General features: G+C 30.7%; 2 protein-coding genes and 1 pseudogene across 2 annotated transcripts; 2 read left to right on the top strand and 1 right to left on the bottom strand.

Moving 5' to 3' along the window:
* The first annotated feature begins 4,643 nt into the window (after positions 1 to 4,643).
* On the top strand, positions 4,644 to 6,679 carry LOC148180429 (juvenile hormone esterase-like; annotated as a pseudogene).
* Positions 6,680 to 10,439: 3,760 nt separating this feature from the next.
* LOC148180428 (juvenile hormone esterase-like) lies at positions 10,440 to 12,542 on the bottom strand. Its single transcript, XM_088044167.1, has 6 exons — positions 12,357 to 12,542; positions 11,830 to 12,310; positions 11,593 to 11,780; positions 11,200 to 11,544; positions 10,992 to 11,139; positions 10,440 to 10,811 (listed from the first exon to the last, which is right to left on the bottom strand). The coding sequence occupies exons 1-6, from the start codon at positions 12,489 to 12,491 to the stop codon at positions 10,513 to 10,515; spliced, it is 1,596 nt and encodes a 531-aa protein (XP_087900293.1). The 5' UTR covers positions 12,492 to 12,542; the 3' UTR covers positions 10,440 to 10,512.
* Positions 12,543 to 15,727: 3,185 nt separating this feature from the next.
* On the top strand, positions 15,728 to 27,274 carry LOC148180427 (esterase B1-like). The gene is made up of 8 exons (XM_088044346.1): positions 15,728 to 15,920; positions 22,152 to 22,365; positions 22,423 to 22,560; positions 22,606 to 22,768; positions 25,816 to 26,192; positions 26,244 to 26,579; positions 26,627 to 26,774; positions 26,820 to 27,274. Exons 1-8 carry the CDS (start codon positions 15,859 to 15,861, stop codon positions 27,119 to 27,121), a joined length of 1,740 nt encoding a protein of 579 aa, XP_087900472.1. The 5' UTR covers positions 15,728 to 15,858; the 3' UTR covers positions 27,122 to 27,274.

The raw sequence follows: 27,274 nt of genomic DNA, 5'->3' as shown, positions 1-27,274 counted from the left end.
AGCTCCGTGAAATTGTCTGTACTAAAGTTTTACTACTTTAGACCTTATTAACTGTGCTAAAATTTTAGAGCAAAAATTAAATTTTAATTAAATACTGTTAACTTCGACAGTTTTAATACTAAAACAGTAAAATTTTAGGGTTTCACTATTTTTGATCTATTTATTGACTGTACTAGAATTTAAAATGTTAGAGCCAAAAATAGACATTTTTTAAAACATTTCTTTATGTTTTTAAAACATTTCTTTATGAAACAAACCTTTCCAAAATTTTTACGAATTTTTTTATTTTTGACACATTTTGCCCGAAAACAATAAAGTTTGCAGGTTTTCCTGTTTTTGACATGATTATTATTAACTAAAATACATTTAATATAAATTTGAATCGCAAACAGTATTAATTAATGATTCATAAACTGCGATCCATACTAATGACCCATCATGATCACCTTTTTCTTAATTACTCCTATTAATTAAGCTATTAATTAATAAAACTTTGGTTCAATATTGAGAGAAAATAAATGCGCACACTTGTTCCAATCGTCGCCTATTATTTTACAAATTTACAAATAAAATGAACGGTCTTTTTGGTAAAAAAAAGCTCATGAAAAGTAATAACAAATATGGTGTTTACTACAATTTTTTAATTTTCATTTTAGATGACCCATTGAAGATTTTGCGCTTTGTTTCATCCGATTTTTTACAATTTAAATGTGTCAAAACTGCTGTATGGATCATAATGCTGATTCATTTCAGTGCGACATTAGCATCAATTTCTTACATTCTCTTCGTTTTGGAAGATTCCGAAACTAGAGTTGTTTCTTCTGCTTTTATCTTGGGATATCAATACGCACGTAAAAGTAAGAGCGTCGATTTAATGATAAAATATTTTTTTAGCCGATTTTGGCCTATATTACTATTCTGTATAAAAATAAAATGGTAAGTCAAATGCAAGAAGAACTTCCGCTGTGGTCTTTAGATAACGCGGGAGCTGAAGTCAAGACACGAATTACTCAAGAAGTCAAGTATTTGACGATTTTTATTCTAACAACATTGTTCGTTGGTCTGTGTGGTAGTGTCACTGTGGTCCCCAATCTAAAGCACGACCTAGAATTGTTTACTTTTCTTCGAATTATTCGAGATTACTGTCCTAACAATTTTCAACTTCTTGCGTTTGTATATAAACTGGCTGTGGCGACTTGCGGATATGTGATGATTGTTCATCCATTTCAAGTCATTTATTACACTCAACACTATCGATATCAACTAATGATGTTTAGAGAGCTGTGTGAGCTTTTGGGATATTTTCCCATAGGAGAAAATGAGAATAATTTGATTTATAACGAGGAATACCAGAAAGGAGTTGAAAGAAAATTGAAATTTTGTATTGTAAGAGGACAAGAACTTATTCGGTAAGTACATATTGTGATCTCCAGTGGATGCAGAAAAATGATAAATCCATAGGGCGTTCACAAAGAATTGTGATGAAATCTCCGTGTTGATTGTTGGATTTTCTGTCTGTGGCTGGTGTTGGGGAGTAGACGTCATTATAATGATTGTTTCAGTAAGTGGCAACAAAACAGGATTTTTTATGGCGAAAAATTTTCAGGGAAAATTTTCTCCAAACTATTTTCCTCTAATGTCATTTGTAGCTTTAGGCACCATTTTAGCTTTTACCGGTTTGTTTGTTGGAGCGCAGTCTATAGAGACAGAGGTATAAATTCTAAATAATTACACCAGGCAAACCAATTTTGAACGAAATTAAGGAGTAACCTTAGCTAGGTCATTAAAGACTTATTAAATTGGCCTTCTATTGCACGTTTGCAAGAAAACTGAAAAAAACTTTTAGTACATAGGAACATTAGAACTGAAAAAATCATAAATCGAGGATATCTCTGAATCCGGACCTGATAGAGCAAAACTGATTTTAGATTCCAAACTAAAAAACCAGAAATAATTCGTTACTTTTTTTCAATTTTTTTCCCAAAATTTGTTGACTTTTTGTATTTCGCGTATTTTCAGACTGAAAACATGGCTTTTGCGCTCAATCAGATAAAATGGTACAATTTTAATAAAAACAACAAAATTTTGTACCTTATTATGTCGCTTCATTTATCTAAAGTACGCAAAATGAGATTCTCCGAGAATTTTTCCATCAACTATCAGCTCGCTCTTCAGGTACGCAATTTTCTTCTTTTTAGTCTTTTAATTTGTCTTAAATATACTTTTATAGATTATTAAAGGAATATATTCCGTTGTAATGGTATATAGAAGTTTCAGAAAGACTCGCACCCATTAGATGGTAACATATAAATAATTTAATACAAATTGTAACGTTTTTCACACAAAAGTTTAAGTAAATAAAACTATAACACTCCATAAAAAAATTGGATTTTTTTGGACAAAGTTTAAACAGTGAAATTTTTTGGTTTGACCATTTTTGACTTGATAAATTACGCTTTTAGAATCAGAAATAATTTTTTTAAATTATTTTTTAAATGCAAACCCAAAATATTTACCTTTTTATTAAATTCCGTAACGTTGACAGTACTAAACCTAAAATAAAAATAAATTTTAAAGTTTTACTATTTTGGACTTTGGATTTACGTGTGCTAACTTTAAAACTTTAGAGCAAAAAATAAAATTTTCAAGACGAACTCAAAATTTCCACCATTCTATTAAATTCTTAAAATTAAATTTTAAAATGTCTTTTTACTTAATATTTAATTGTGCTAAAGTCTAAAACTTTAGAAGAAGAAACATAATTTTTAGAATTTTTTTAAGACGAACTTTAAGTTTCCACAACATTCTAATAAATTCCGTAAATTTGGAAGTTTTAATACTAAAACAGTAAAAATTTGAAATTAAACAACTTTTGATTCACCTGTTTCAAAAATTGGAGAGCAAAAAATTGAATTTTTAAAACATTTCACCTTGAAACGAATCAAATCATTGCATATGTTTCTACGAATTTGTGTAATATTCAGTTTTAATCTCAAAACAAAAAAATCTCAGTTTTAACTTTCGACTTGATTACCAAATGTACAAATTTTCAAAATTTTAGAATCAAAAAACATATTTTTTTTAGTTTTTGCGGTACACTGAACCAAAACTTTCCAGTTTTCTATAAATTTTTGTACTTTTGGAAGTTTTTATTCCTAACCAGTGAAATTTGCAGGTGTTACTACCTTCAACTTAGTTAGAAACTACGCTAAATTTTAAAATTTTATAATAAAAAAAACACAAATTTTTAGAAATTTTCATGATGGACTCAAAACTTCCACAATTCTATTAAATACTGTAACTACAACAGTTTTATTATCAAAACAGTAAAATTTTTAGTTTTTACTATTTTTGACTTATTTATAGACTGCTTTGAATTCTAAAATGTTAGAGCCAAAAATAGACTATTTTTAAACATTTTTCTATAAATCGAAACCTACCTTTTCAATTTTTTTTCTAAATTTCTTTATTTTTGACATTTTTTGTTTCAAAACAATGTAAACTGGCAATTTTTGTGTTTTTGACATGTTTATTATCAACTACACTAAATTTCAAAATTTTAGAATAAAAAACAGAATTTTTGGAAAATGTCATTTTAAAAACAAACCCAAAATTTCCACATTTTTCCATAACTTTAACGGTTTTAATCCTACAAAATTAAATTTTTAAAACATTTTACATTGAAACTAACCAATTTTTTTCGAATATTGCTTAAAATTACCAAATTTTTTCGAATATTGCTTAAAATTTGTTACAATTTTAATCTCAAAACAAAAAGTATTTCAGATTTTACTATTTTTAATTTGATGATCAAGCGTATTAATTTTCAAAATTTTATAAAATAATAAAAACATTTTTTTTAATTTTTCTCTTGAATTCAAACTAAAAATACTGCCACTTTCTATTTAATTCCGCAACTGTGGCAGCTTCAATTCAGAAACAATAAAATTTTGAGGTTTTACTAACTTTGGTCGATTTATCAACTATGCAAAATTTTAAAATGTTAGAGCTAAAAATAAAATTATAACCTCTTTTCGAAGCAAATTAAATCTTTCAAAAATTTCGACAGATTTTTGTAATTTTGATAGTTTTAGCTTCAAAACAGTGCAATTTGCAGATTTAACTACATTTGACTTGATATTTGACTGCACTAAATACCAGAATTTTAGAACAAGAAACAGAATTTTTAGACATTTTTATTTCATGTTATTTATTTCAGCCACAATATACCGAAAAAAGAATCTTTTTTACATTTTTCTCCTATTCTCGATTTTTTTGATATCCAAATTGCGTGGATTAAAACGTGTAACTTGGTAACCACACGTTAAAAAATATATTAAAAGTAAGAGGTACGTCAAAATGTTGTCAGATCTTTCCTTCATATTCGTATGCTTGGCAAAACTGTAATTTACCTCTTTTGACAAGCCTGACACTCTTTAGTAGCTCTGTCTTCAAGTTCAACGTCTTTTCTTCTAAAAGTTACAAATTTAGTTTTTGGACGCTTTATCAAGAAATGCAAGCAAAATCTTTAAGGTATTTTTCATTTAGTTTAATGCTATCTGTAAACTTCATCCACTTTAATTATCGAACAAATTTGCTTCACCTTCCTAAAAATAGAAATAATAATTTCCAAAAATGGGGAAAACTTTATGCAATTTTCCTGCAGTATTACTCTGAGTGCAAGCACACCGCTGACGCTAGCGGAGGGTCTACAGCGAACCCAAAAAGTACCAGCTCCTCTTGTGGAAATACAAGAAGGACTGATAAAAGGGAAAATTTCTAGGAACTATCGTGGTGGCATTTTTTACAGTTTTCTGGGAATACCATATGGGAAACCTCCTGTAGGAAAACTGAGATTTAAGGTGAGTTTCTTTAGATACTTCGATTAATTAATCTCTCAGATTCAAACGTCAAAACTGTTAATTGTTTTTAGGCACCCCAACCAGCAGAGCCATGGAAAGGAATCCTCGACGCCACCAAAGAAGGCCTAGAATGCCCCTCTCTCCACTTATTCTTCCGCTACTACGCAGGAAACGAAGAAAAGTGTTTAAATTTGAACGTTTTCACTCGCCGGTTACCAGAGAAACATTGCCAATGTCTTAAACCCGTGATGGTATGGATTCACAGTGGTGCGTATTTTTTCGGATCAAACAAAAACGAACTCTTCGGCCCCGAGTACTTAATGACGGAGGATATCGTATTGGTGATCATCAACTATCGCCTGGGGGTCTTGGGTAAGTTGCTAATGTAAAAAAGACGTAAATTTGTTGTGCCTTTGTAGGATTTCTCTGTCTGGACGATCCGTCTCTGGAAGTTCCGGGTAACGCGGGGTTTAAAGACATGGTACTGGCCTTGAAATGGGTTCAAAAAAACATCAGACAGTTTAATGGTGACCGAGGCAACGTAACCATCTTTGGCATGAGCTCTGGAGGTTCCTCGGTCCATTACCTTTACGTGTCACCTTTAGCCAAAGGACTTTTCCATAAAGCCATAGCGCAGAGTGGTTGCTCTTTGAACCCTTGGGCCAGGGGGTGTTCCAACGGGAGAATCATCGCCGATGCCTTAGGTTTCAACGAGATAGACGAGAAGAAGATTCTAGACCACCTCATGAGGACTCCTGCTAAAAAACTCGTCAAAGCACAACATAAAGCTCCGGATGTAGGTTTCGGTACCACCGCGCAAAACTCTTCTAACTGGAAATTACAGGTTTTGAACGCGAATATGATAAGACCCTATGCGCCTGTTGTGGAGAAGCCCTCTAACGAGCCAGCTTTCTTGACCGAGGACCCTATTGACATTCTAAAAGCTGGAACTTTCAATGAAGTACCGTTGATTATAGGGTACACTTCCAAAGAAGGAATCTTCTTTGAAGGAGTGCGAAGAATACAACCCGGAGCCAAACTAACCAGTGACTTCGAGAATGAAATTCACTTCGACTTGAAACTACCGAAAGGATCCGAGGAGTCGAAGGAGGTGGCCAACAGAATACAGAAGTTTTACTTTGGTGACCATCAACCTTCCCTACAAAACTTGGAGGGTACTTATTTGGTACGTCTCTTCTAATTTCAGTTTGAACTAGTCTAAACCATCACATTGGCAGATGAAGAGCGACAACCTCTTCGTGCATGGTATCCACAGATGCGTCAAATACCAAAAGGCCCACAGTATCGCCCCCATATATTTATACAGGATGTCGCTAGTAACCCCCATGAATTTCCACAAAACAATTACTACAGTAAAGTGCATCCCTGTACTTTTCTTCTTCTTTTATCTTGCCTTCAAGGCTGGAGAAGGTAAAAGGAAGGACTTCTTCATGAAAATGTCGAGGTGTCTACCACTGGCGTCGATAAGTGGTGTTTGTCACGGAGACGATCTTGGCTACTTGTTCAAAACGTTTCTTAGCCCACAATTAAAACCAGGGACTATTGAGGAGACGTCAGTCAGGAGGTTTGTGAGGCTGTGGACCAATTTTGCCAAGACTGGTAATCCGACTCCTCATGAAAATGATTCTTTGTTAAATAATGTGGTGTGGAAGCCAGTTGATAATGAAGAGGATCACTATTTAGATTTGGGGAGAGAACTGAAAATGGAGAGTAATCCAGACAATAGGCGCATGCAGTTTTGGGACTCGATTTATGATGAAAGTTAATTGCTTATTGTGTTCGTTGAATTAATTTAAGAATGTTAAGTACTGTAATATGTTACAATTTTAGTGGTTGCAATTAAAGCAAAAATAAATTTGTTTTTATGTCGTGAGTTGTGTTTTAGACTAGAAAATTCAAACAACCCTAACTTAATGAAATATACCAACCAGCGGGAAAAAAATAAAAAATCTACAGAATCGAAGGAATCTCAAAAAATTAAAAAATTCAGATGATCTTAAAGGACTAAAATAAATAAGTTATAGAAATAAGTAGAATATAATATTTTTGCCACTTAAATCTGTCAGTCTGGCAATTTTGGTCCATAGCATACTGAGTTAAATCTTGCGGCCAAATTTATTCAAATGGACTTTAGGTAAATCAAAAAAAACTCCAGCTAGAAATTTATTAACAAGCCAAGAGATAAGTTAGATCGGATTCTTAGCAACAAAGATGCGAGAAAAAAAGCAAAAAACGATTTTTTCTATCTGTCGTAGTTCCGAAACATGGGGCATCGAAAATTCCAAAAGTCAAAATTTTCTATATAAAACTTCTAATTTAGTTGTTATTATTAAATTAATTTAGTTATTTGTTGACGCGCGTCAAAAGTGAACACAGTTTTGGATTCTGCGAAATATTTTGCGTAAAATAAATGCTAATAATTCAAGTTTGCCTCACAAATAAGATAGCTATCGATCAAAATAGATTTGTGTCAAAAAAATTTTTTTTCAAAAAAATCAAATTTTAGAAAAATCAATTTTGAAAAAAGTAAGACCGGATTAGGAACAACAGAAGTGTAAGACAAACGTTGGTAAAATCGGCATCTTTCTCTCTGTCATAGTTCCGGAGATATGGAGCAACAGAGCTTCAAAATTTTTGCCCTTGGTCGACGACTCGAATTTTCAATCGCTTCTAATTGAGTTATGTTTAGACGTACGAAAATATTTACCACAGTTTTAAGTCCTGCTTGAAATTCTGCTTAAAATGAGCACCAATAACTTAAGTTTGTCTTAAGAAATACTCAACTGTTAAACAAAACCTTTTTTCAAGGTTTTTTTCGGGGCATTTTTAGAAGTTTTTTTAGGGCAAAATCGTCTATAATAATTTGCATTAATTGAAAGAGCAGCTTGAAATCTATCAATTGGTCAAATCTCAGATCGGTAAACTAGTTTACAAAAGGCCGTCAAAAAATTAGAAATTCAATTTGTTTCATTGATTTTTTAAATTGGTATAATAAGATCGAATTTTTTGCAAAAAAAATGCAAAAAAATTTTGATAGCAACTGCTATTTTCCATCTGCCCTAGTTCCAAAGAAATAGGGCATCGAAATTTTTTAAACTAAAAATTCACTTGTTGAAACTTCAATTGATTCTAATTATGTTATTTGTTGACATACGGGAAAAGTGAAAACGATTTTTGATTCTGTAAGCTCAAATAACTTAAATATTTGCCCCACAAATAAGCTAGATATCGATCTAAATAAATTTGGGTAAAAAAAATTGACCTTGGCAGCAATCCGATATTTCAATCGCTCTTAATTTATTGATTTTTTGAAGTACGGGTATATTTAGAACAGTTTTACATTCTGCGTAAAATTGCTTCACAAGTAAACTAGAAATTGACCAAAATATGCGTTTAAAGTTTTTTTTGATATAATCAAAAAATTTTTCGAAAAAAAAACAATTTTTAATTTGAAATAAGTCAGATCGGATTCTTAGCAGCAAAAGTGCTAGAAAAACAATAGCAAAACTGCATTTTTCTTCTGTCGTAGTTCCGAAACATGGGGCATCAAAAATTCCAAAAGTCAAAATTCTCTATCTAAAACTTCTAATTTAGTTGCTATTATTAAATTAATTCGCTTCTAATTTAGTTACTTGTTGACGCACGACAAAAGTGAGCACGGTTTTAGATTCTCCGAAATATTTTGCGTAAAATAAATGCTAATAACTCAAGCTTGCCTCACAAATAAGGGAGCTATCGATCAAAATAGATTTGTGTAATTATATTTTTTTTTAAATCAAATTTGAAAAAGTAAGACTAGATTAAGAACAAAAGAAGTTTGAAACAAACGTTGGTAAAATCGGCATCTTTCTCTCTGTCATAGTTTCGGAGATATGGAGCACCGAATATTCCAGAGCTACAAAATTTTTGCCTTTGGTCGACAACTAGAATTTTCAATCGCTTCTAATTGAGTTATGTTTAGACGTACAAAAATATTAACCACAGTTTTAAGTTCCGCTGAAAATCTGCCTAAAATCAGCACCAATAACTTAAGTTTGTTTTAAGAAATACTCTAACTGTTGACCAAAAACTTTTTTCAAGTTTTTTTTTGGGGCGGTTTTAGAAGATTGTTTAGGCCAAAATCATTCTTTAATAATCGTGGGTTATGTATTGATCGAAAGAGCAGCCTGAAATCTATCAATTGGTTAAATCTCAGATCGAACAGTCAATTAGTTTACAAAGGGCAGTCAAAAAATTAGAAATTTAAATTTTTTTATTGATTTTTTGAGTTGGTATAATTAGATCAAACTTTGATAGCAACTGCAATTTTCCATCTGCCCTAGTTTCAAAGAAATAGGTTTCGAGACTAAAAATTCACTTGTTGAAACTTCAATTGGTTCTAATTATGTTATTTGTTGACATACGGGAAAAGTGAAAACGATTTTTGATTCTGTGTAAAATTATACCTTAAATAAGCTCAAATAACTTAAATATTTGTCGCACAAAAAAATTTTGACTTTGGCAGCAATCTGACATTTCAATCGGTCTTGATTTACTAATTTTTTGTCTTACGGGTATATTTAGAACAGTTTTAGATTCTGCATAAAATTTTGCGTAAAATGAGCACCAATACCTTAAGTTTGCTTCATAAGTAAACTAGAAATTGACCAAAATACACTCCCGCTCAAAAGTATTTGCCCATCAACATTTTTTTTAAATAACTTCAAAATAATTTCTTTTTTTAGCTTTTGTTTGGCGTTTCATGTTTATATGTATACTTCATTGATGCTAACAGCAATTTTTTTCTTTTTTTGATGTTGTAGAAAATATAATTTTTTTTTATTTTTTAATGTACTTTTAAATTTTTTTAAAAAGTTATCGTTTCATTTATTTCCACAATCCATCAGCCTATAAATGCAAAAACGAAAGTGTTGATTGACGTTTACCGTTTTTTTAATATCGTGAAGGTCTTTGACAACAAAACTTCTTTAATTTGTGGTTGCGGAAGTTTATAGTTTTTTCTCAAAAAATTAGTTACAGTTTTGTACAAAAATGATGAAGAAAGTTAAGTTAGGTGTGAAAACGGGTGCAATGATTATCACTTACCACAGAATCAGCAGAAATAACCGCGAAATCGCAAAAGAATTAATAATATTTTCAAGTGGGCAAATACTTTTGAGCACTAGTGTATGCTTTTAGGGTTTTTTTATTTAGTCAAAAATTTTTTTTAAAAGACAACAATTTTTAATTTGAATTAAGTAAGATCGGATTCTTAGGAACAAAAGTGCTGGAAAACCAATGGCAAAACTGCATTTTTCTGTCTGTCGTAGATCCGTCGATATAAAGCATCAAGAATTTTGAAATTAAAATTTAGAAACTATCCAAGGACTGTAATCGCCTCTAATTTTCTTATATCTTGACATACAAGAAATGTAAGAACAAATTTCAATTCTGCGTAAAATGAGCACCAAGAACTTATGTTCAAATAGCTAGATATCGATCAAAATAAATTTGAGTCGAAAAATTTTAGTCCCGAATTTATTAGTTTAAAAATAGTTTTGAGAAACAGACTCCACATACTAAACAAAACTTTATTAAACAAAAATCGATATAATACATGATTGTGTTCGATACTGACTTCCTGAAACTCTTATAAGGCAAACAAAGGATTCACTTTATAAATGTCCTTCCAAAATTGAATCCTTTCAGGCTCAGGATCCACACCGGCGGTTATCTCACTCCCAATATCGATAAAATTGGTTTTATTTTTTTCAACTGGCTTCCACTCAGGAATAGTGGCGTCTTTCAAATTTGGATTTCCAGATTTCGCAAAACTCGTCCAGAATTTAACAAAGCGTCTCACCGACAGCTTTTCCAGACTGTTTTCTTGAAGTGGAGGGGACACATTGGTTTTAAAGAGATAACCAATGTCATCACCATGGGACACACCTGAAGAAAAAAGTAATTAGATTATTAACACTGCAGAACACTGTTAAGAATAAAAAGAAGAAAACAAAGAAGAGGAAGAAGAGTAAAAAGGCAAAGAGGTAAAAAAAAATGAGAAAATGAGTAAAAGAAAGAAGAAGTGGAAAGATATGAAGAAGAAGTAGCGAAAGAAGAAGACATTACCTGGGTTAGTAATCTGTCCCAGTTTCTTAAACACATTCAAACTTGTGTCTACAGACATTCGGTACAAATAAACCGGAGACTTGCAAGTAACAGCGTGATGTTGAGCAGAAAACCAAATATCCCTAAAAAAGTAGTTATCGGTGTGTATCTAAAATCACAAAATTAACAGTGCTACCAACTTATTTCAAACTGCTCAGTCTATACTTACATTGTAAAAACGATCAATATCATCTTCAGAACCTTCTTCTCCGTAGTAGAACTCTTTGATCTTGTTGGCAATGTTTTTCGACTCCTCAGAACCACGTACCACTTTCAAATCCGAAGGAAGAAGCGCTTCGAAGTCTTTAGGCATCGTAGGTTTGAGAGGCCTTATTTTGATCTCGATGAGCATTCCTTCTTTTGTTGTGTACCCAAACACCATCGGCACATGATTATAATTTCCAGATTTGACAACATTGATGGGATCTTCAGATAGAAACGCCCCTGGGGACGGTTTTTCAATCATGGGTCCATACGGGAGGCGTCCTTGAGAATTATTTGAAAGAGAACAAGACTAGAAGGTCGTATTATTACCAATACATATTTTAGGCAAGAAACTCACTTTGGCAACTTCTTCAGATAGTTCGAAGAGTTCGTTGACGGGTAAGGCTTTGAGCACTTGAAGAACCTCCTTCTCAGTGGGACTTTTCAACTTCAAAATTGAAGCGAGGTGTTGGACGATATCAGATCTTCCTCTTGCGAAAGGGTTGAGAGCGCAACCACTTTGGGCAATCGCTCTGTGGAAGAGTCCTGTTGAAAATAACGCCAAGTCATACTGATAAGATAACAAAGTTATTACCTTTGGCTAAAGGTGACAAGACGAGATAATGCACGGAGGCTCCCCCCGCACTCTCCCCAAAAACCGTAACGTTGTTGGCATCGCCCCCAAAATTTTTGATGTTGTTCTGCACCCACTTCAGCGCCATCACCATGTCTTTCATCGCCGCGTTCCCGGGGACTTCCAGCGATGGGTCCTCCAGGTGTAGAAACCCGAGGATCCCAAGACGATAATTGATCGTCACCAAAACAACATCCTCGGTCATTAGGTACTCAGGTCCATAGATATCCGTTTTGTTTGATCCTTTGGCGAAGGCACCACCGTGGATCCACACCATCACCGGCTTCAAACTCTTTGTTTCAGTGCTGTGTGTGTAGACATTGAGGGACAAACAGTCTTCAGAGCCGATTACATGGTCGAAGACCATGTGCTTGGAGTAGCACTCGCTGCCTTCTTGAGTGGCGTCGCGGACTCCTTGCCATGGCTCCGGAGGTTGTGGTGCCTGTTCATTTCAAATTTATTGCGATGGAGGAATTGTGGGAAATTACCTTAAATCGGAGCTCACCAATTGGAGGTTTAGCGTACGGAATTCCTTGGAAACTGTAAAAAGTTTTCCCGTCGAGGTTCGTTAAGGATTTTCCGGATAATTTTCCTTGTTGCGTGGAGACGAGAGGTTGAGACATTTTGAGGTTTCTCGCCGCACTGACACTGGTAAATTTGCTGTATCATAGTTGAAGGTCAATAAAAGTAGAGATAACGCTTATCACACTTAATACAATAGTAATCAAGCCATCACTTTTAAAGGTCTATAAAGTAGTTACTAGTCATTAAAAATAACTTAAAAAGTTAGAAGAAAGTTCGACTTTTCTTTAGTCTTTTTCGACATTTTTATTCGTCTTTCTCTGTTCTCTGTTACTTCAGAAAGATATATTTTTTTATAATCTGTTTTGTTTTGCTGTTTTAGTCACTTCACTTACCTTCCATTACATAAAACTTTCATGAAATTGTACGTCAAAAAGTGTTTATAACGATGACAAATGTAAAAGCGGAGTTAAAAGAAATAAAACTTTTATTAAACATAATTCATTATTCGAATACTCCAATGCCAAGTCTATAACTTAGCAACAAATGTCGTGAAATAAATTTAAATGCAATGGTGATTGCAGCTACCCACCTGTCGTGCAAAAAATATGAAAATTTTGGAAATTCGATAATGAGCCAAAAATTATTATGCATTTTTATCAACTAACTTGAATTTTGGGTAATTTTGACTCCATGTAAATGAAGTTCGGGAAATTCACTTTATTTGACCTTTATATTGAGTGTACAAAGTTACAATCACATCAGACAGAAAAACATAGATTTTTTTTCGAGACTGTGGCAATAAAGTTAATATTTTTTGTTATCACATAGATTTTGGATAATTTTTACTTTTGGAAAATTAAACTTAGGACTCTACTCAACTTTTTTAATTATTACATTATTTTTATTTATTACAGATATATTGCAGAAGAAACAAAATTTAGGAATTTTTATTTCAAAATTAAGCCAAAAAAATGCAATATTCTTTATCAAAACCAAATTTTGGGTAATTCTCGCTCTATGGAAATGAAATTCGGCGAATTTCCGTTGTTTGACCTTTTTATTAAGTGTACTAAGTTACAAACCTATCAGACAAAAAAAAAAATTAAAAAAAAATTATTTTGAGAATGAGCTAAAACTTGAATTTTCGTTAATCAATATGGAATTTATAAAACTCATTTTATTAAGTGTGCAAAGTTACGAAGACATTCAAACAAAAAAAGCAAAATTTAAAAATTTCCATTTTAAGAAAAAGCCAAAAAATCTAATAGGAGTACTTTTTATCGGCACCTGAATTTTGCATAATTTTGGCTCTAAGGAAATGAATTTGAAGAAACTCACTCCATTTAACTTTTTTATTGATTGCACCACGTTTTAAAGATTTCGAATAAAAGAAGCAAACAAATTTTTATTTCGAAATTAAGCCAAAAAAATGCAACATTTTTTAACAAAACCTAAATTTTGTGTAATTTTCGCTCTATAGAAATGAAATTCAGAAACTTTACTTTCTTTAGCCGTTTTATTGAGTGTACTAAGTTACAAACATTAGAAATTTTTATTTCGAGATTGAGCCAAAAAATCAATACTTATTTTTTATCACAACCTGGATTTTGGATAATTTTGGTTATAGAAAAATAAAATTTTAAGAGCTCACTCTATTTAACATTTTTATTTAATGTGCCAAGTTACAAACATATCAACAAAGTTTAGAAATTTTTATTTATTTTGAAAATAAGTCACAAAATGCAATACTTTTTATAAAAACCTAAATTTTGGATAATTCTCGCTCTATGGAAATAAAATTCGGATAATTCACTTTATTTGATCTTCCTAATTAGTGTTATAAGTTTCAAACATATTGAACAAAAAAAAAACAAATTTTAGAAATTTTCATTTGGAGAATAAGCCATAATTTAATATTTTTTGTAGTGATTCAGATTGCGAATACTTTTGGCTCTAGGGAATGAAATTTGAGAAACTAACTCTATTTAACTTTTTTATTGATTGTGCCAAGTTTCAAATTTATCAGATAAAAGAAACAAAGTAAAAAAAATTATTTCGAAAATGACCTAAAAAGATACAATATTTTTTATCAAAACCTGAATTTTGGGAAATTATTTTCGCTCTATTAAAATAAAATTCGGAAAATTCACATTAACTGACCTCTTTATTAAGTGTACTAAGTTACAAACTTATCAGATAGACAAGACAAATTAAAAAAAAAATTATTTCGAGAATGACCCAATCGGGACCTGGAATTTGGAAATTTTTTGCTCTGGGTAAATAAAATTTGAGGAACTCACTTTATTTAACTTTTTTATCTTTTTATTGATTGTGCCAAGTTACAAAAATATCGAATAAAAGAAACAAAGTTAAAAAAAATTGTTCGAAAATTAGCCATAAAATAGCACTATTTTTATCAAAACCTGGATTTTGATTAATTTTGGCTTTAGAGAAATAAAATTTGAGGAACTTACTATATTCAACCTTTTTATTAATTGTGCCAATTTAGAAAATATATCGGATCAAAAAAACAAAATTGATAAATTTTTATTTCGAAAATAAGCCAAAAAAATTCAATGATTTTTATCAAACCCTGGATTTCGGGTAACTTTCGCTATATCGAAATAAAATTTGGAAAATTTACTTTAATTGACCTTTTTATTGAGTGTACTAAATTTCAAACCAGTCAGACAGAAAAAACTAATTTAAAAAAAAATTACTTCGCGAATAAGGAAAAAAAAAATATTTTTATCAAAACCTGGATTTTGTGAAATTTTGGCTCAAGATAAATAAAATTTAAGAAACACACATTCAACGAATGTATTGATTGTTAAAAAGATATCTGATAGAAAAACCAAATTTTCGGAATTTTAATTTCAAAAATAGGTCAAAATAATTATTTGGATCACAAGAGCGGAAAATACTATTTTGGATGTTTGATTGAATTTCCAAAGACAAGGTGGAGGCAAGTGGTAGAAACACGAACATTTCCAAAAACATTTTCGGACGTGTAGACCACACTATGTTTTTGGTCAAAACAATTTAAAAAACCAAAAAAAAATCTGATCTAGTGACTTCATACTTGTCTCCAAAATCGTTAAAAAAGAACGGCGCAGTGAGCTAAAAATCTAATTTTTTTATTAGGACCTGGATTTTTAATATGAATTAAAACTACGTTATAAAAAACAGATTCTAGAAATTAGAATACTAATAGAAAACTAAATTTTTCCTCTGCCCTGCGCCTCCTGCAGCGCACGCACACTTGGTTGCCTATCCTCCAAGTCTGCCCCTTCCTGCTGAAATTATTGTGCACCTCTCTTTCCTGCTAGGATCACGACGCATACGTCTGTACGGTCGATGCTCACATTGCTCACGCCTATATAATAACGCACATGGTTTGCAATGTGTGTTGTGATATAATGCGAAGATTATGTGATTAAAATTGTGATAAAGAGAGTGGTTTCTATGAGTTTGGATAAAATCAATACGATGTGGAAGATACTTGCCAAAAACATATACCTTGTAAAGTTAGTATGATTTCTCATCCTGCTGTCATTCAAAACTGCTTTTTTTAATTATTATAAGCGGTACTTTGCTGATCATTATCAGGATCGCATGCTTGAATTTATCATACAGAAAGGAGCATGACAGGTTGTGGGGCAAGGCCACAGAAATCGAATAAATTGTATCCTGCTTAGACATTACTGCACGAAATTCTTGAGTTGAATTTTGATGCGGTTTTATCCGAATGAGTGCGAGAGCCTCAATAATTTTCCGATTGCCCATGAGCACGTGTAAAAGGAGGAGTTTGTCTGCGTCAATGAGGCATTCAAATTAATTGTATTCAAAATACATTGCCACTGTATTTAAATTCCACTTCTTTATCGTGAATTAAAAATTAATTTTGGTTTAATTGTATCAGGGCATTGTTTTCATAATAATGAGCCTTCAAATTCAAGGATTCACAAATGGACAAAATAAAGGCTCACATTTTCGGTAACATTCAATTATGTTTTTGTAAAGTTAATAATGATAGAATAGAGCGTCTAGACTAGGCTACAATCAACTTAGCAATGTCATTATTGGCGGAGATAATTAGGTACATCCTTATAATAGAATCGTTGTGAATTTCATCATAGAGATAGGAAAATTTTAAATCATACTTCTGCTTACTAGAGGAAATGGTAATTTAACGATTTAATACCGCTTGAATTAATCTCGGTATTGTTAAAACGCGAGAAAATGTTCGGAATACAGTTTTCTTTAATTTTTTTACTTATTACTTATTACTCTTCTTACCCTTAAATGTACCAATTTTTATAAATTTAGATCGTTGAAAACAATTTTTTGGAAATTTTCATTTGGCTTGTCAATCAAAATTTGCAAAATTGTTTAATCACTCTGTTGATCAGTTATTTATGAAGTTACAAGAACAAAATTTGTGGATATTACACTTCTTTTTCTCAGTGCTACATGTACCGATTTTCAAAAATTTAGATCAATAAAAACTATTTTTTTGAAATTTTTATTTGGCGAATCGATCAAAATTACAAAAATTGCTTCATCTCTCTATAAATCTGTTAGTTATGAATTCACAGAAACAATATTTGTGGATATTACTCTTCTTATTCTCAGTATTAAATGTTCCAATTTTTAAAAATTTAGATCGTTGAGAACATTTTTTTTGAAATTTTCATTTGGCGTGTTGATCAAAATTTAAATATTTGTTTAATCACTCTGTAGATCAGTTATTTAGAAAATTACAGGAAGAAAATTTGTGGAGATTAAACTTTTCTTTCTCAGTGTTAAATGTATCAATTTTCAAAAATTTAGATCATTAAAAATTATATTTTTGAAATTTTTATTTGGCGAATCGATCAAAATTACAAAAATTGCTTCATCTCTCTGTAAATCTGTTAGTTATGAATTCACAGAAACAATATTTGTGGATATTACTCTTCTTATTCTCAGTACTAAATGTTCCAATTTTTAAAAATTTAGTTTGTTGAGAAATTTTTTTTTGAAATTTTCATTTGGCGTGTCGATCAAAATTTGCAATATCTGTTTAATCACTCTGTGGATCAGTTATTTAGAAAGTTACAGAAAGAAAATTTGTGGAGATTAAACTTTTGTTTCTCAGTGTTAAATGTATCAATTTTCAAAAATTTTGATCATTAAAAATTATATTTTTGAAATTTTTATTTGGCGAATCTATCAAAATTACAAAAATTACTTCATCTCTCTATAAATCTGTTAGTTATGAATTCACAGAAACAATATTTGTGGATATTACTCTTCTTATTCTCAGTATTAAATGTTCCAATTTTTAAAAAATTATATTGTTGAGAACATTTTTTTTGAAATTTTCATTTGGCGTGTCGATCAAAATTTGTAATATTTGTTTAATCACTCTGTGGATCAGTTATTTAGAAAGTTACAGGAAGAAAATTTGTGGAGATTAAACTTTTCTTTCTCAGTGTTAAATGTATCAATTTTCAAAAATTTAGATCATTAAAAATTATATTTTTGAAATTTTTATTTGGCGAATCGATCAAAATTACAAAAATTACTTCATCTCTCTATAAATCTGTTAGTTATGAATTCACAGAAACAATATTTGTGGATATTACTCTTCTTATTCTCAGTACTAAATGTTCCAATTTTTAAAAAATTATATTGTTGAGAACATTTTTTTTGAAATTTTCATTTGGCGTGTCGATCAAAATTTGTAATATTTGTTAAATCACTCTGTGGATCAGTTATTTAGAAAGTTACAGGAAGAAAATTTGTGGAGATTAAACTTTTCTTTCTCAGTGTTAAATGTATCAATTTTCAAAAATTTAGATCATTAAAAATTATATTTTTGAAATTTTTATTTGGCGAATCGATCAAAATTACAAAAATTGCTTCATCTCTCTGTAAATCTGTTAGTTACGAATTCACAGAAACAATATTTGTGGATATTACTCTTCTTATTCTCAGTATTAAATGTTCCAATTTTTAAAAAATTATATTGTTGAGAACATTTTTTTTGAAATTTTCATTTGGCGTGTCGATCAAAATTTGTAATATTTGTTTAATCACTCTGTGGATCAGTTATTTAGAAAGTTACAGGAAGAAAATTTGTGGAGATTAAACTTTTCTTTCTCAGTGTTAAATGTATCAATTTTCAAAAATTTAGATCATTAAAAATTATATTTTTGAAATTTTTATTTGGCGAATCGATCAAAATTACAAAAATTACTTCATCTCTCTATAAATCTGTTAGTTATGAATTCACAGAAACAATATTTGTGGATATTACTCTTCTTATTCTCAGTACTAAATGTTCCAATTTTTAAAAAATTATATTGTTGAGAACATTTTTTTTGAAATTTTCATTTGGCGTGTCGATCAAAATTTGTAATATTTGTTAAATCACTCTGTGGATCAGTTATTTAGAAAGTTACAGGAAGAAAATTTGTGGAGATTAAACTTTTCTTTCTCAGTGTTAAATGTATCAATTTTCAAAAATTTAGATCATTAAAAATTATATTTTTGAAATTTTTATTTGGCGAATCGATCAAAATTACAAAAATTGCTTCATCTCTCTGTAAATCTGTTAGTTACGAATTCACAGAAACAATATTTGTGGATATTACTCTTCTTATTCTCAGTATTAAATGTTCCAATTTTTAAAAAATTATATTGTTGAGAACATTTTTTTTGAAATTTTCATTTGGCGTGTCGATCAAAATTTGTAATATTTGTTTAATCACTCTGTGGATCAGTTATTTAGAAAGTTACAGGAAGAAAATTTGTGGAGATTAAACTTTTCTTTCTCAGTGTTAAATGTATCAATTTTCAAAAATTTAGATCATTAAAAATTATATTTTTGAAATTTTTATTTGGCGAATCGATCAAAATTACAAAAATTGCTTCATCTCTCTGTAAATCTGTTAGTTATGAATCTACAGAAACAATATTTGTGGATATTACTCTTTTTATTTTAAGTACCAAATGCATCAATTTTCAAAATTTTAGATCGTTGAAAACAATTTTTTTGAAATTTTTATTTAGCGTGTCGATCAAAATTTTCAATACTTGTTAAATCATTTTATTAAAGAATATTTGTGGATATAACTGTTTTTACTTTATGTACTAAATGTAGCAATTCTTAAGAGTTTAGATCATTGAGAACTATTTTTTTGGAAAATTTTATTTGGCTTGTCCAAAATTTGCAAAATTTATTTAATCAGTTTGTGGATCAGTTATTTATGAAGTTACAGGAACAAAATTGGTGGATATCACACTTCTTTCACTCAGTAATAAATGTACCAATATTCAAAAATTTAGATCGTTAGGAACAATTTTTTTGAAATTTTTATTTTGCGTGTCGATCAAAATTTGCAAAATTTGTTCGATCTCTCTGTAAATCTGTCATTTATGAAATTACAGGAACAAAATTTGTGGATATCCAACAGTTTTTTCTCAGTGCTAATTGTACCAATTTTCAAGAATTTGGATTTTTGAGAACTATTTTTTTGAAAATATTATTTAGCGTGAGGATCAAAATTTGCAAAATTGGTTTAATCACTCTGTAGATCGATTATTTATGAGGTTACAGGAACAAAATTTGTGGATATTAGATCTTTTTCTCTCGGTACTAAATATACTAATTTTTAAAAATTTTGGTCTTTAAGAACTATTTTTTGAATTTTTTTTGAGACGAATTTATCAAAATTTAGAAAATGTTTTTTCACACTGTCAATCTGTTATTTATGGAGTCACAGAAATAAAATTTGTGGATATGACTCTTCTTACTTTCAGAACTAAATTTTTTAAAAAAATTGTCTATTGAGATTTTTTTTTTTTTTAATTTTTATTTGGCGAATTGATCAAAATTACAAAAATTGCTTCAACACTCTATAAATCTGTTATTTATGAAGTTATAGAAACAAAATTTGAAGATCTTACTCTGCTTACTTTTAGTACTAAATGTACCAATTCTCAAAAATGTAGATCATTGACAGGTATTTTTTTATTTTTTTTCAATCTGAAAAAATGTTTCTTTCCACTATGATAGGGAAAATTCCAAACACCATTCAATAATTAATTCCTTTCTTTTAAGTACCTAGATATAAAACATACTTCTTTATCACCACGCTTAGCGAAATGGCTGGAAATTTCCGTTTTTATTGTACCACCCGTTAAGTACTGTTTTTCTGACTTTTTATAATTATTATTATTATCCACTGTTGCATACCGGAATTCTAGTGATCGATTTTTTATCAATTTTTGTTTTTCAAGACTAAACATAATTATTAGTCTTATCAATATCAGTCATACTTGACCTCCAGGAATAATGAATAAACTGCGAAATGTGGAATAATTCCGATTCTGTGTAATAACCTGATAGAGATAGAGATAACAGTAACACTTGAAATGTTATAGATAAATTGGAAAACGCACGAATTCATCAAATTGTAGTTGTAATTACAACTTAAGTGGACTTTACTCGCATTTTTTTTCTAACAAAGAATTTTTATTTTGTTGAACAAATTTTGAAGATTTTTTGTTATAGTCAGAATTTTGTAACTTTGGTTTAACTCCGCCTACCTTTTGGGCCAATTGAATTTTAGCTGGAAGTCTGATTCACTCTGCAAAATTTTGATAGTTCGTCAATATTTGCTAAAAGTCGGGGTAGAAATGTCCACACATTAGAAGATGAAACACCATCAAAATCGACAAAACTTTCACGATTAATTGAATTCTGGCAAAACCGCAAATCTTCTTGACATATGTGACACTTGAGCCGTCAAATTTTTGATTATGTTGAGTAAAGGAGGCTAGCCATTTCTTGATTCGACAAATTCAAATCGTCATTTGTTCATGTGGGCGGGGTTAAACCAAAGTTATAAAATTCCGACTATAGTTGAATATAAAAATTTGGAAAATTGGTCTTTTGTGTTCATAAAATTTTGTAAGTCGATACAGATCAGTAGTGAATTAAAAGTAGTCATGTCGTCTCTAAATTTCATTGTAATAACACAAAAAGTACCAGAGTTGACATAAAATTTCGGAAATTTTTTGTACATAAAATTTCGAAAATTTTTTGTCAGCGCTAGAGAAGAGAATTTTTTCGAAATTTTGAGTTCTACATAAAGATTTAAATTGTTAAATTCCTCTTCTTCTCAAATTTTGTAATTTAGTTCAATTAATAAGTGGAACAAAAGTAAGCTTGGCTCTAAATTCCATTGTAATAGCGCAAAAAGTACCAGAGTTACAGGATTTCATGGTAAATTTAAAAAAAAATTAACCCTAGAAAGACATTTTGTTAAAATTGTTTTTTTTTTGTCGTAAAATGTTGTAATTTGGCACAATTTATAAGAAGTTAAGAAGTCATAATAAATTTAATTCTACATGAAGATTAAAATTGTTAAAAGTCCTCTTCTGTGTTCTAAAATCTTGTAAATTGGTACAATTCATAAATAGATCAAAAATAGTCATGCCTCTTAATTTCATTGAAATAGCCCAAATAGTACCAGAGTTACAGAATTCAATCTAAAATTTTGGAAATTTTTTCTCAACGTTAGAGAAAACATTTTTTAAATTGTTTTTTTCTATTGTAAAAAGTTGAAATTTGGCAGACTCAATAACTAGAAAATTGTCAGAGTTACAAGAGTTTATATTAAATTTTGAAATTTCACGGTTCATCCTAAAGACTGAATTTTTAAAAATCACCTTTTCAAGTTTTAACACACTTTTATCCATTCCAGAATTCTTTTTTTGACTGTGATTCGTCATTATTTCCCTGGGCATCGACGAGCAATAAACTTTTACAAAAAGATTACAAAAACCGAAGACCCAGTTGTAACAACCGCCAAAGGCAAACTCCGCGGGAAAACTGGACGAAACTTCAACAACGAACTTTTCTACAGCTTCCAGGGAATCCCCTATGCGAAACCGCCCTTCGGACCTCTAAGATTCAAGGTAAATATTTATTTTTCAACAAGAAATTTAGTTTAAATTGTTTATTTCTTTCTAAAGTCTCCACAACCAGTGGAACCTTGGACAGGAATTCGGGATGCCACTCATGAAGGAGATGATTGCCTTTCGAGACATACAGTTTTGAGGACAATAATTGGAAGTGAAAATTGTTTAACTCTAAATGTTTACACACGAGACGTAAGTTTCTCACTAAATAAAAAAAAATCACATTCTTTTTTGTAGTTACCTATAAACAAAATCAACAAGGCTTTAAAACCTGTGATGGTATGGATTCATGGAGGTGGTTTCACTTCTGGATCCGGGAGTACGGAGGTTTACGGCCCGGAGTTTTTAATGACGAAAGATATCGTGTTGGTTACGATAAATTATCGTACGGGGATTTTAGGTAAATATTGTCAATTATACATGAGAAGCGGTAAATGATCGTAGATAAAATATTGTACGTAACACGTAATGTCTACGACCTCGTCATAATGACGTTTTTCAACTGACGCTTATGATCCATTTTTGTAAATAAATCATCTTGTTTACTTATAAAATCCGTCATTAATTAATATACAAGAATAATTTATTTTCAAGGATATAAACAATTTTTAATTGCTTTGATTTGACTAAAATTCGTATTGTGACGTAAAATACAATTTTTTAAAACTCTCAAAATTGCAGGATTTACTGAAAAAAAAATTATTTTAATACATAATTTTTGTTTAATCTTAAGAATAAAATTTGTGATTTTTTTTTCTTATCCTAAAATTTTGTAATTTGGCTGAGTAATGAGTGGGTTGAAAATAGTAACGTCTCTAAATCTTATTAAAAGAGCTGTCAAAGTATCATAGTTACAGCATTTAAAAACAATTTAAACTAAGTTAACGAACCTAATAGAAAATTTTGAATGGTTTTGGTTAGCTCTTAAGAAATTTTTACATTTTTAATTTTTTTTTTTTTTATCCTTAAAGTATGTTTGGCACAAATAAAGAGTTATTCACTTATTTGTTCCTCCAAGTTTTAAATTGGACAGAATAAATGAACAGACTAAAAGCAGCACTGCTACTAAACTTCATTGCAATTGCACCAAAACTACTTGAGTTACGGAACTTCATAGAAAAATTTGAAATTTTTTGGATAGTCGTAAAGAAAAATTTTAATACATTTTTTTTCTTGTTCTAAAATTTTGAAATTTGACGCAAATAAACTGTATGACAAAAGTAGTAAAATCTCAAATGTCGTTGCAATAAGTCCAAAATTGCAAAATTCACAAAGTTTTATATTACATTTTGAAATTGTTTTGGTTAGCTCTAAAAATGAACCTTTTTAGATTCTTTCTTCTTGTCAAATTTGACACACAAAAAGAGTATGTCAGATGTAATAAGGTGTCAAAATTTTATTACAATTACATACTCTGAAATTGCCAGATTTACAGGCTTTTATATTAAATTTTTTGGTTAGCCCCAAAGATTTACCTTTTTAGATTATTTTTTCTTTCCTAAAATTTTGAAATTTGACACATATAAAGAGTATGTCTAATGTAGTAAAGTGTCTCAATTTCATTAGATTCACTAGAACGTGCCAGATTTACAGGCTTTATATTAAAATTTGAAACTTTTAGGGTTAGCCCCAAAAATTTACTGTTTTAGATTTATTCTTCTTGTTTTAAAATTTTGAAATTTGACACACATAAAGAGTATGTCAAGTGTAGTAACGTGTCAAAATTTTATTTCTATTGCTCAGAAATTGTCATATTTACAGGGTTTTATAATAAATTTTGTAATGTGGCTGTTCATCTAAAATACCGAATTTTTAAAATTCACCCATTTGACCTACAAGCTTCCAATTGGAACTAATCAATAAACAGATTAAATGTATTACTGCAACTAAGTTCCACTGCAATAGCACCAAAACTACCAGAGTTATGGAACTTAAGAGAAAATTTTGGATTTTTTTTTTGTTCGCTGCTAAAAAAATTACATTTTTTTCCTTTTCCTAAAATTTTCAAATTTAGCACAGATAAAAAGTATGTCAAAACAAGTAACTTGTCAAAATTTTGTTCCAGTGACCATATTTACAGGGTTTTATAAAAAAAATTGAAATTTGCCGGTTTATCTTAAAAACTGAACTTTAAAAATTCACCTATTTGGTCTTATAATTTTACAATTGGGCATAGTAAAAGAACAGATTAAATGTAGTACTGCTACTAAATTTTATGGCTACTACACAAAAACTAACAGAGTTACGGAACTTAACAAAAAACTTTGGAATTATTTATTTAACCCCTAAGATACATTTTTTAAAATTCTTTCATCTATCCTTACAATTTTGAAATTTGACATTGTCAAAGAGTTTGTCAAAAATACTAAAATTTTCATGCAATTATAACAAAATTAACAAATTTACAGGGTTTTATTCCAAATTTTTGTAATTTGGCGGTTCTTCCTACAGACAAAATTTTTAAAATTTATTTTTTTTTGGCCTACAAGTTTGCTTTTGGGCACAGTAGATAAACAGATTAAATGTAGTACTGCTACCAAATTTCATTGCATTAGCGCTGAAACTACCTGAATTACGCAACTTAATAGAAGAATTTTGGATTTTTTTGTTAGCCCTAATAAACATTTTTAAAATTTTTTCTTCTTGTCCTAATTTTTTTTAAATTTGACATAATGAAAAAGTCGTAATATGTGAAAATTTCGTTCCAATAACTCCAAAATTGCCAAATTTAGGTACAGAATTTTATAAAAAAAAAATAGAAAAGTTTTTTTTCCTCTGGTCCTAAAATTTTAAAATTTGACATAATTAAAGAGTATGTCATAAGTCCGAATATGTGAAAACTTCGTTCCAATAACTTCATAATTGCAAAATTTACATGGTTTTATATTAAATTTTGAAACTGTTTTGGTTAGTTCCAAATATATACTTTTTATTTCTTTCTTTTGGTCATAAAATTTTAAAATTTGACAAGGTCAAAAAGTATGTAAAAAATAGTAAAATGTGAAAATTTCGTTGCAATAACTTAAAAATTGACAAATTTACAGGGTTTTATTTCAATTTTTTAAATTTGGCGGTTTTTCCAACAAACTAAATTAAGTTAATTTCTTTGGCCCTACAAGTTTGCAATTGAGCACAGAAGACGAAGAGACTAAATGTAGTACTGCTACTAAATTTCGTTGCATTAGCGCCGAAACTACCTGAGTTACGAAACTTAATTGAAAATTTTGGATTTCAGTTCTAAAGATTTAAAAAAAAATTTTTTTCTTGTCCTAAAATTTTTAAATTTGACATGGTTAAAAACTGTGTCAAAAGTCGTAATATATGAAAATTTCGTTCCAATAACTCCCAAATTGCCAAATTCACAAAATTTTATAAAAAAATAGAAATTTTTGACTCTTCCATTTTTTTAAATTCGATTTTAACAAGCCTCTTTTTTATTTTTTTCAGGTTTCCTCAATTTCCAAGACCCCGAACTAAACATTCCAGGCAACGCCGGTCTCAAAGACATGGTGATGGCCCTAAAATGGATCCAAGAAAACATCTCGGAATTTTCCGGGGACCCCAAAAACGTTACAATTTTCGGCGAAAGCGCTGGCGCGGCAGCCTGTCACTACATGATTCTCTCTCCCAAAGCCAAAGGCCTCTTCCACAAAGCCATCCTCCAAAGCGGTTGCGCCCTTAACATCTGGGCCCACGGTAGAAACTACGCCCAGGAACTATCAGAAGTTCTAGGCTTAGACACTTCGGACGAACGCACGCTTCTGAAGATCCTACAAGAGCTTCCTCCAGACGAGTTGTACAAGAGCGTGGAAAAAGTTTACGATGTGAGTACCACAGCTGAGCCCGAGGTACTATTTTGAAAGAAATTTTTCTAGCCGTTTATAGCGAATAGGGTGAGACCTCATGGTCCGGTGATTGAAAAACCATCAGACGATGCCTTTTTAACTGAAGATCCTCTGGAAATTGTTAAGTCAGGGAGGTACAACCACGTGCCCATTCTCATTGGTTTTACCAGCAAAGAAGGGATTTTGGGGGAGATAATTCAGAAGCCAAAACCGTTCAAACCCATCACTGACTTCGAGCTCAGTGTTCCTCATTTTTTGAATTTGCCGCCTGGTTCGGACACTTCCAAAGAGCTCGCTCAGGAAATTAAGAAGTTTTATTATGGGGATGAAGAGCCCACCACTGAAAACAAGGAGAGTTACTATTTGGTGAGGTGACAACGTGGAAAAAATTGTATAAATTACACGAGTTTTAGCTGGAGACGGACAACTTTTTCTTGCGAGAACTGTTGCGCACGATACATTACCACAAGGAGACTTCAAAGGAGCCGATTTTCTTGTACAGGATATCTGCAGAGTCCGGTTTAAACATGCTGAAGAACATTTACAATATAAAAAATCCAGGTAAAGTTCGGATTATACAGTTCAATTTAACTACTTCCGTTTTAGGTGTTTGCCACGCCGACGACTTGGGATACCTCTTCAAGAACCTACTTACCCCACATATCGAACCAGGAAGTGCTGAAGATATTGCAATAAAACGGTTTGTTGAGTTTTGGACAAACTTCGCGAAGCGTGGTGATCCAAATCCGGAAGAAGAGACGCCGTTTGTTAGTGTCCAGTGGAAGCAAGTTACCGAAGAGAGTTTAAACTATATAGATATCGGAGAAGAGTTGAGTGCTGGAGTTGATCCAGAATCCGAAAGAATGGAGTTTTGGAGGAAGATTCTAAATGTACAAAATGTGTGCTAGAAACGTAATTGTAAGCAAGTTTTGTGGTAGCTAATGTTTGTGCTAGGAGCTAAAATTTTGGCAGTTTGCTGGTCGACTGCAAATAATGTTTCTCTGTATGGTTGAAATTTTGTTATTTAAATTTAATAAAATTATTAATTTTGCATATTAAAA

Source organism: Gnatocerus cornutus, chromosome 1 (assembly GCF_029298725.1).
Source record: "Gnatocerus cornutus isolate USDA-ARS CGAHR chromosome 1, icGnaCorn1.1, whole genome shotgun sequence".
NCBI classification, from domain to species: domain Eukaryota; kingdom Metazoa; phylum Arthropoda; class Insecta; order Coleoptera; family Tenebrionidae; genus Gnatocerus; species Gnatocerus cornutus.
The sequence above is the reverse complement of the archived record's forward strand: the minus strand, read 5'-3'. Positions and strand labels throughout refer to the sequence as shown.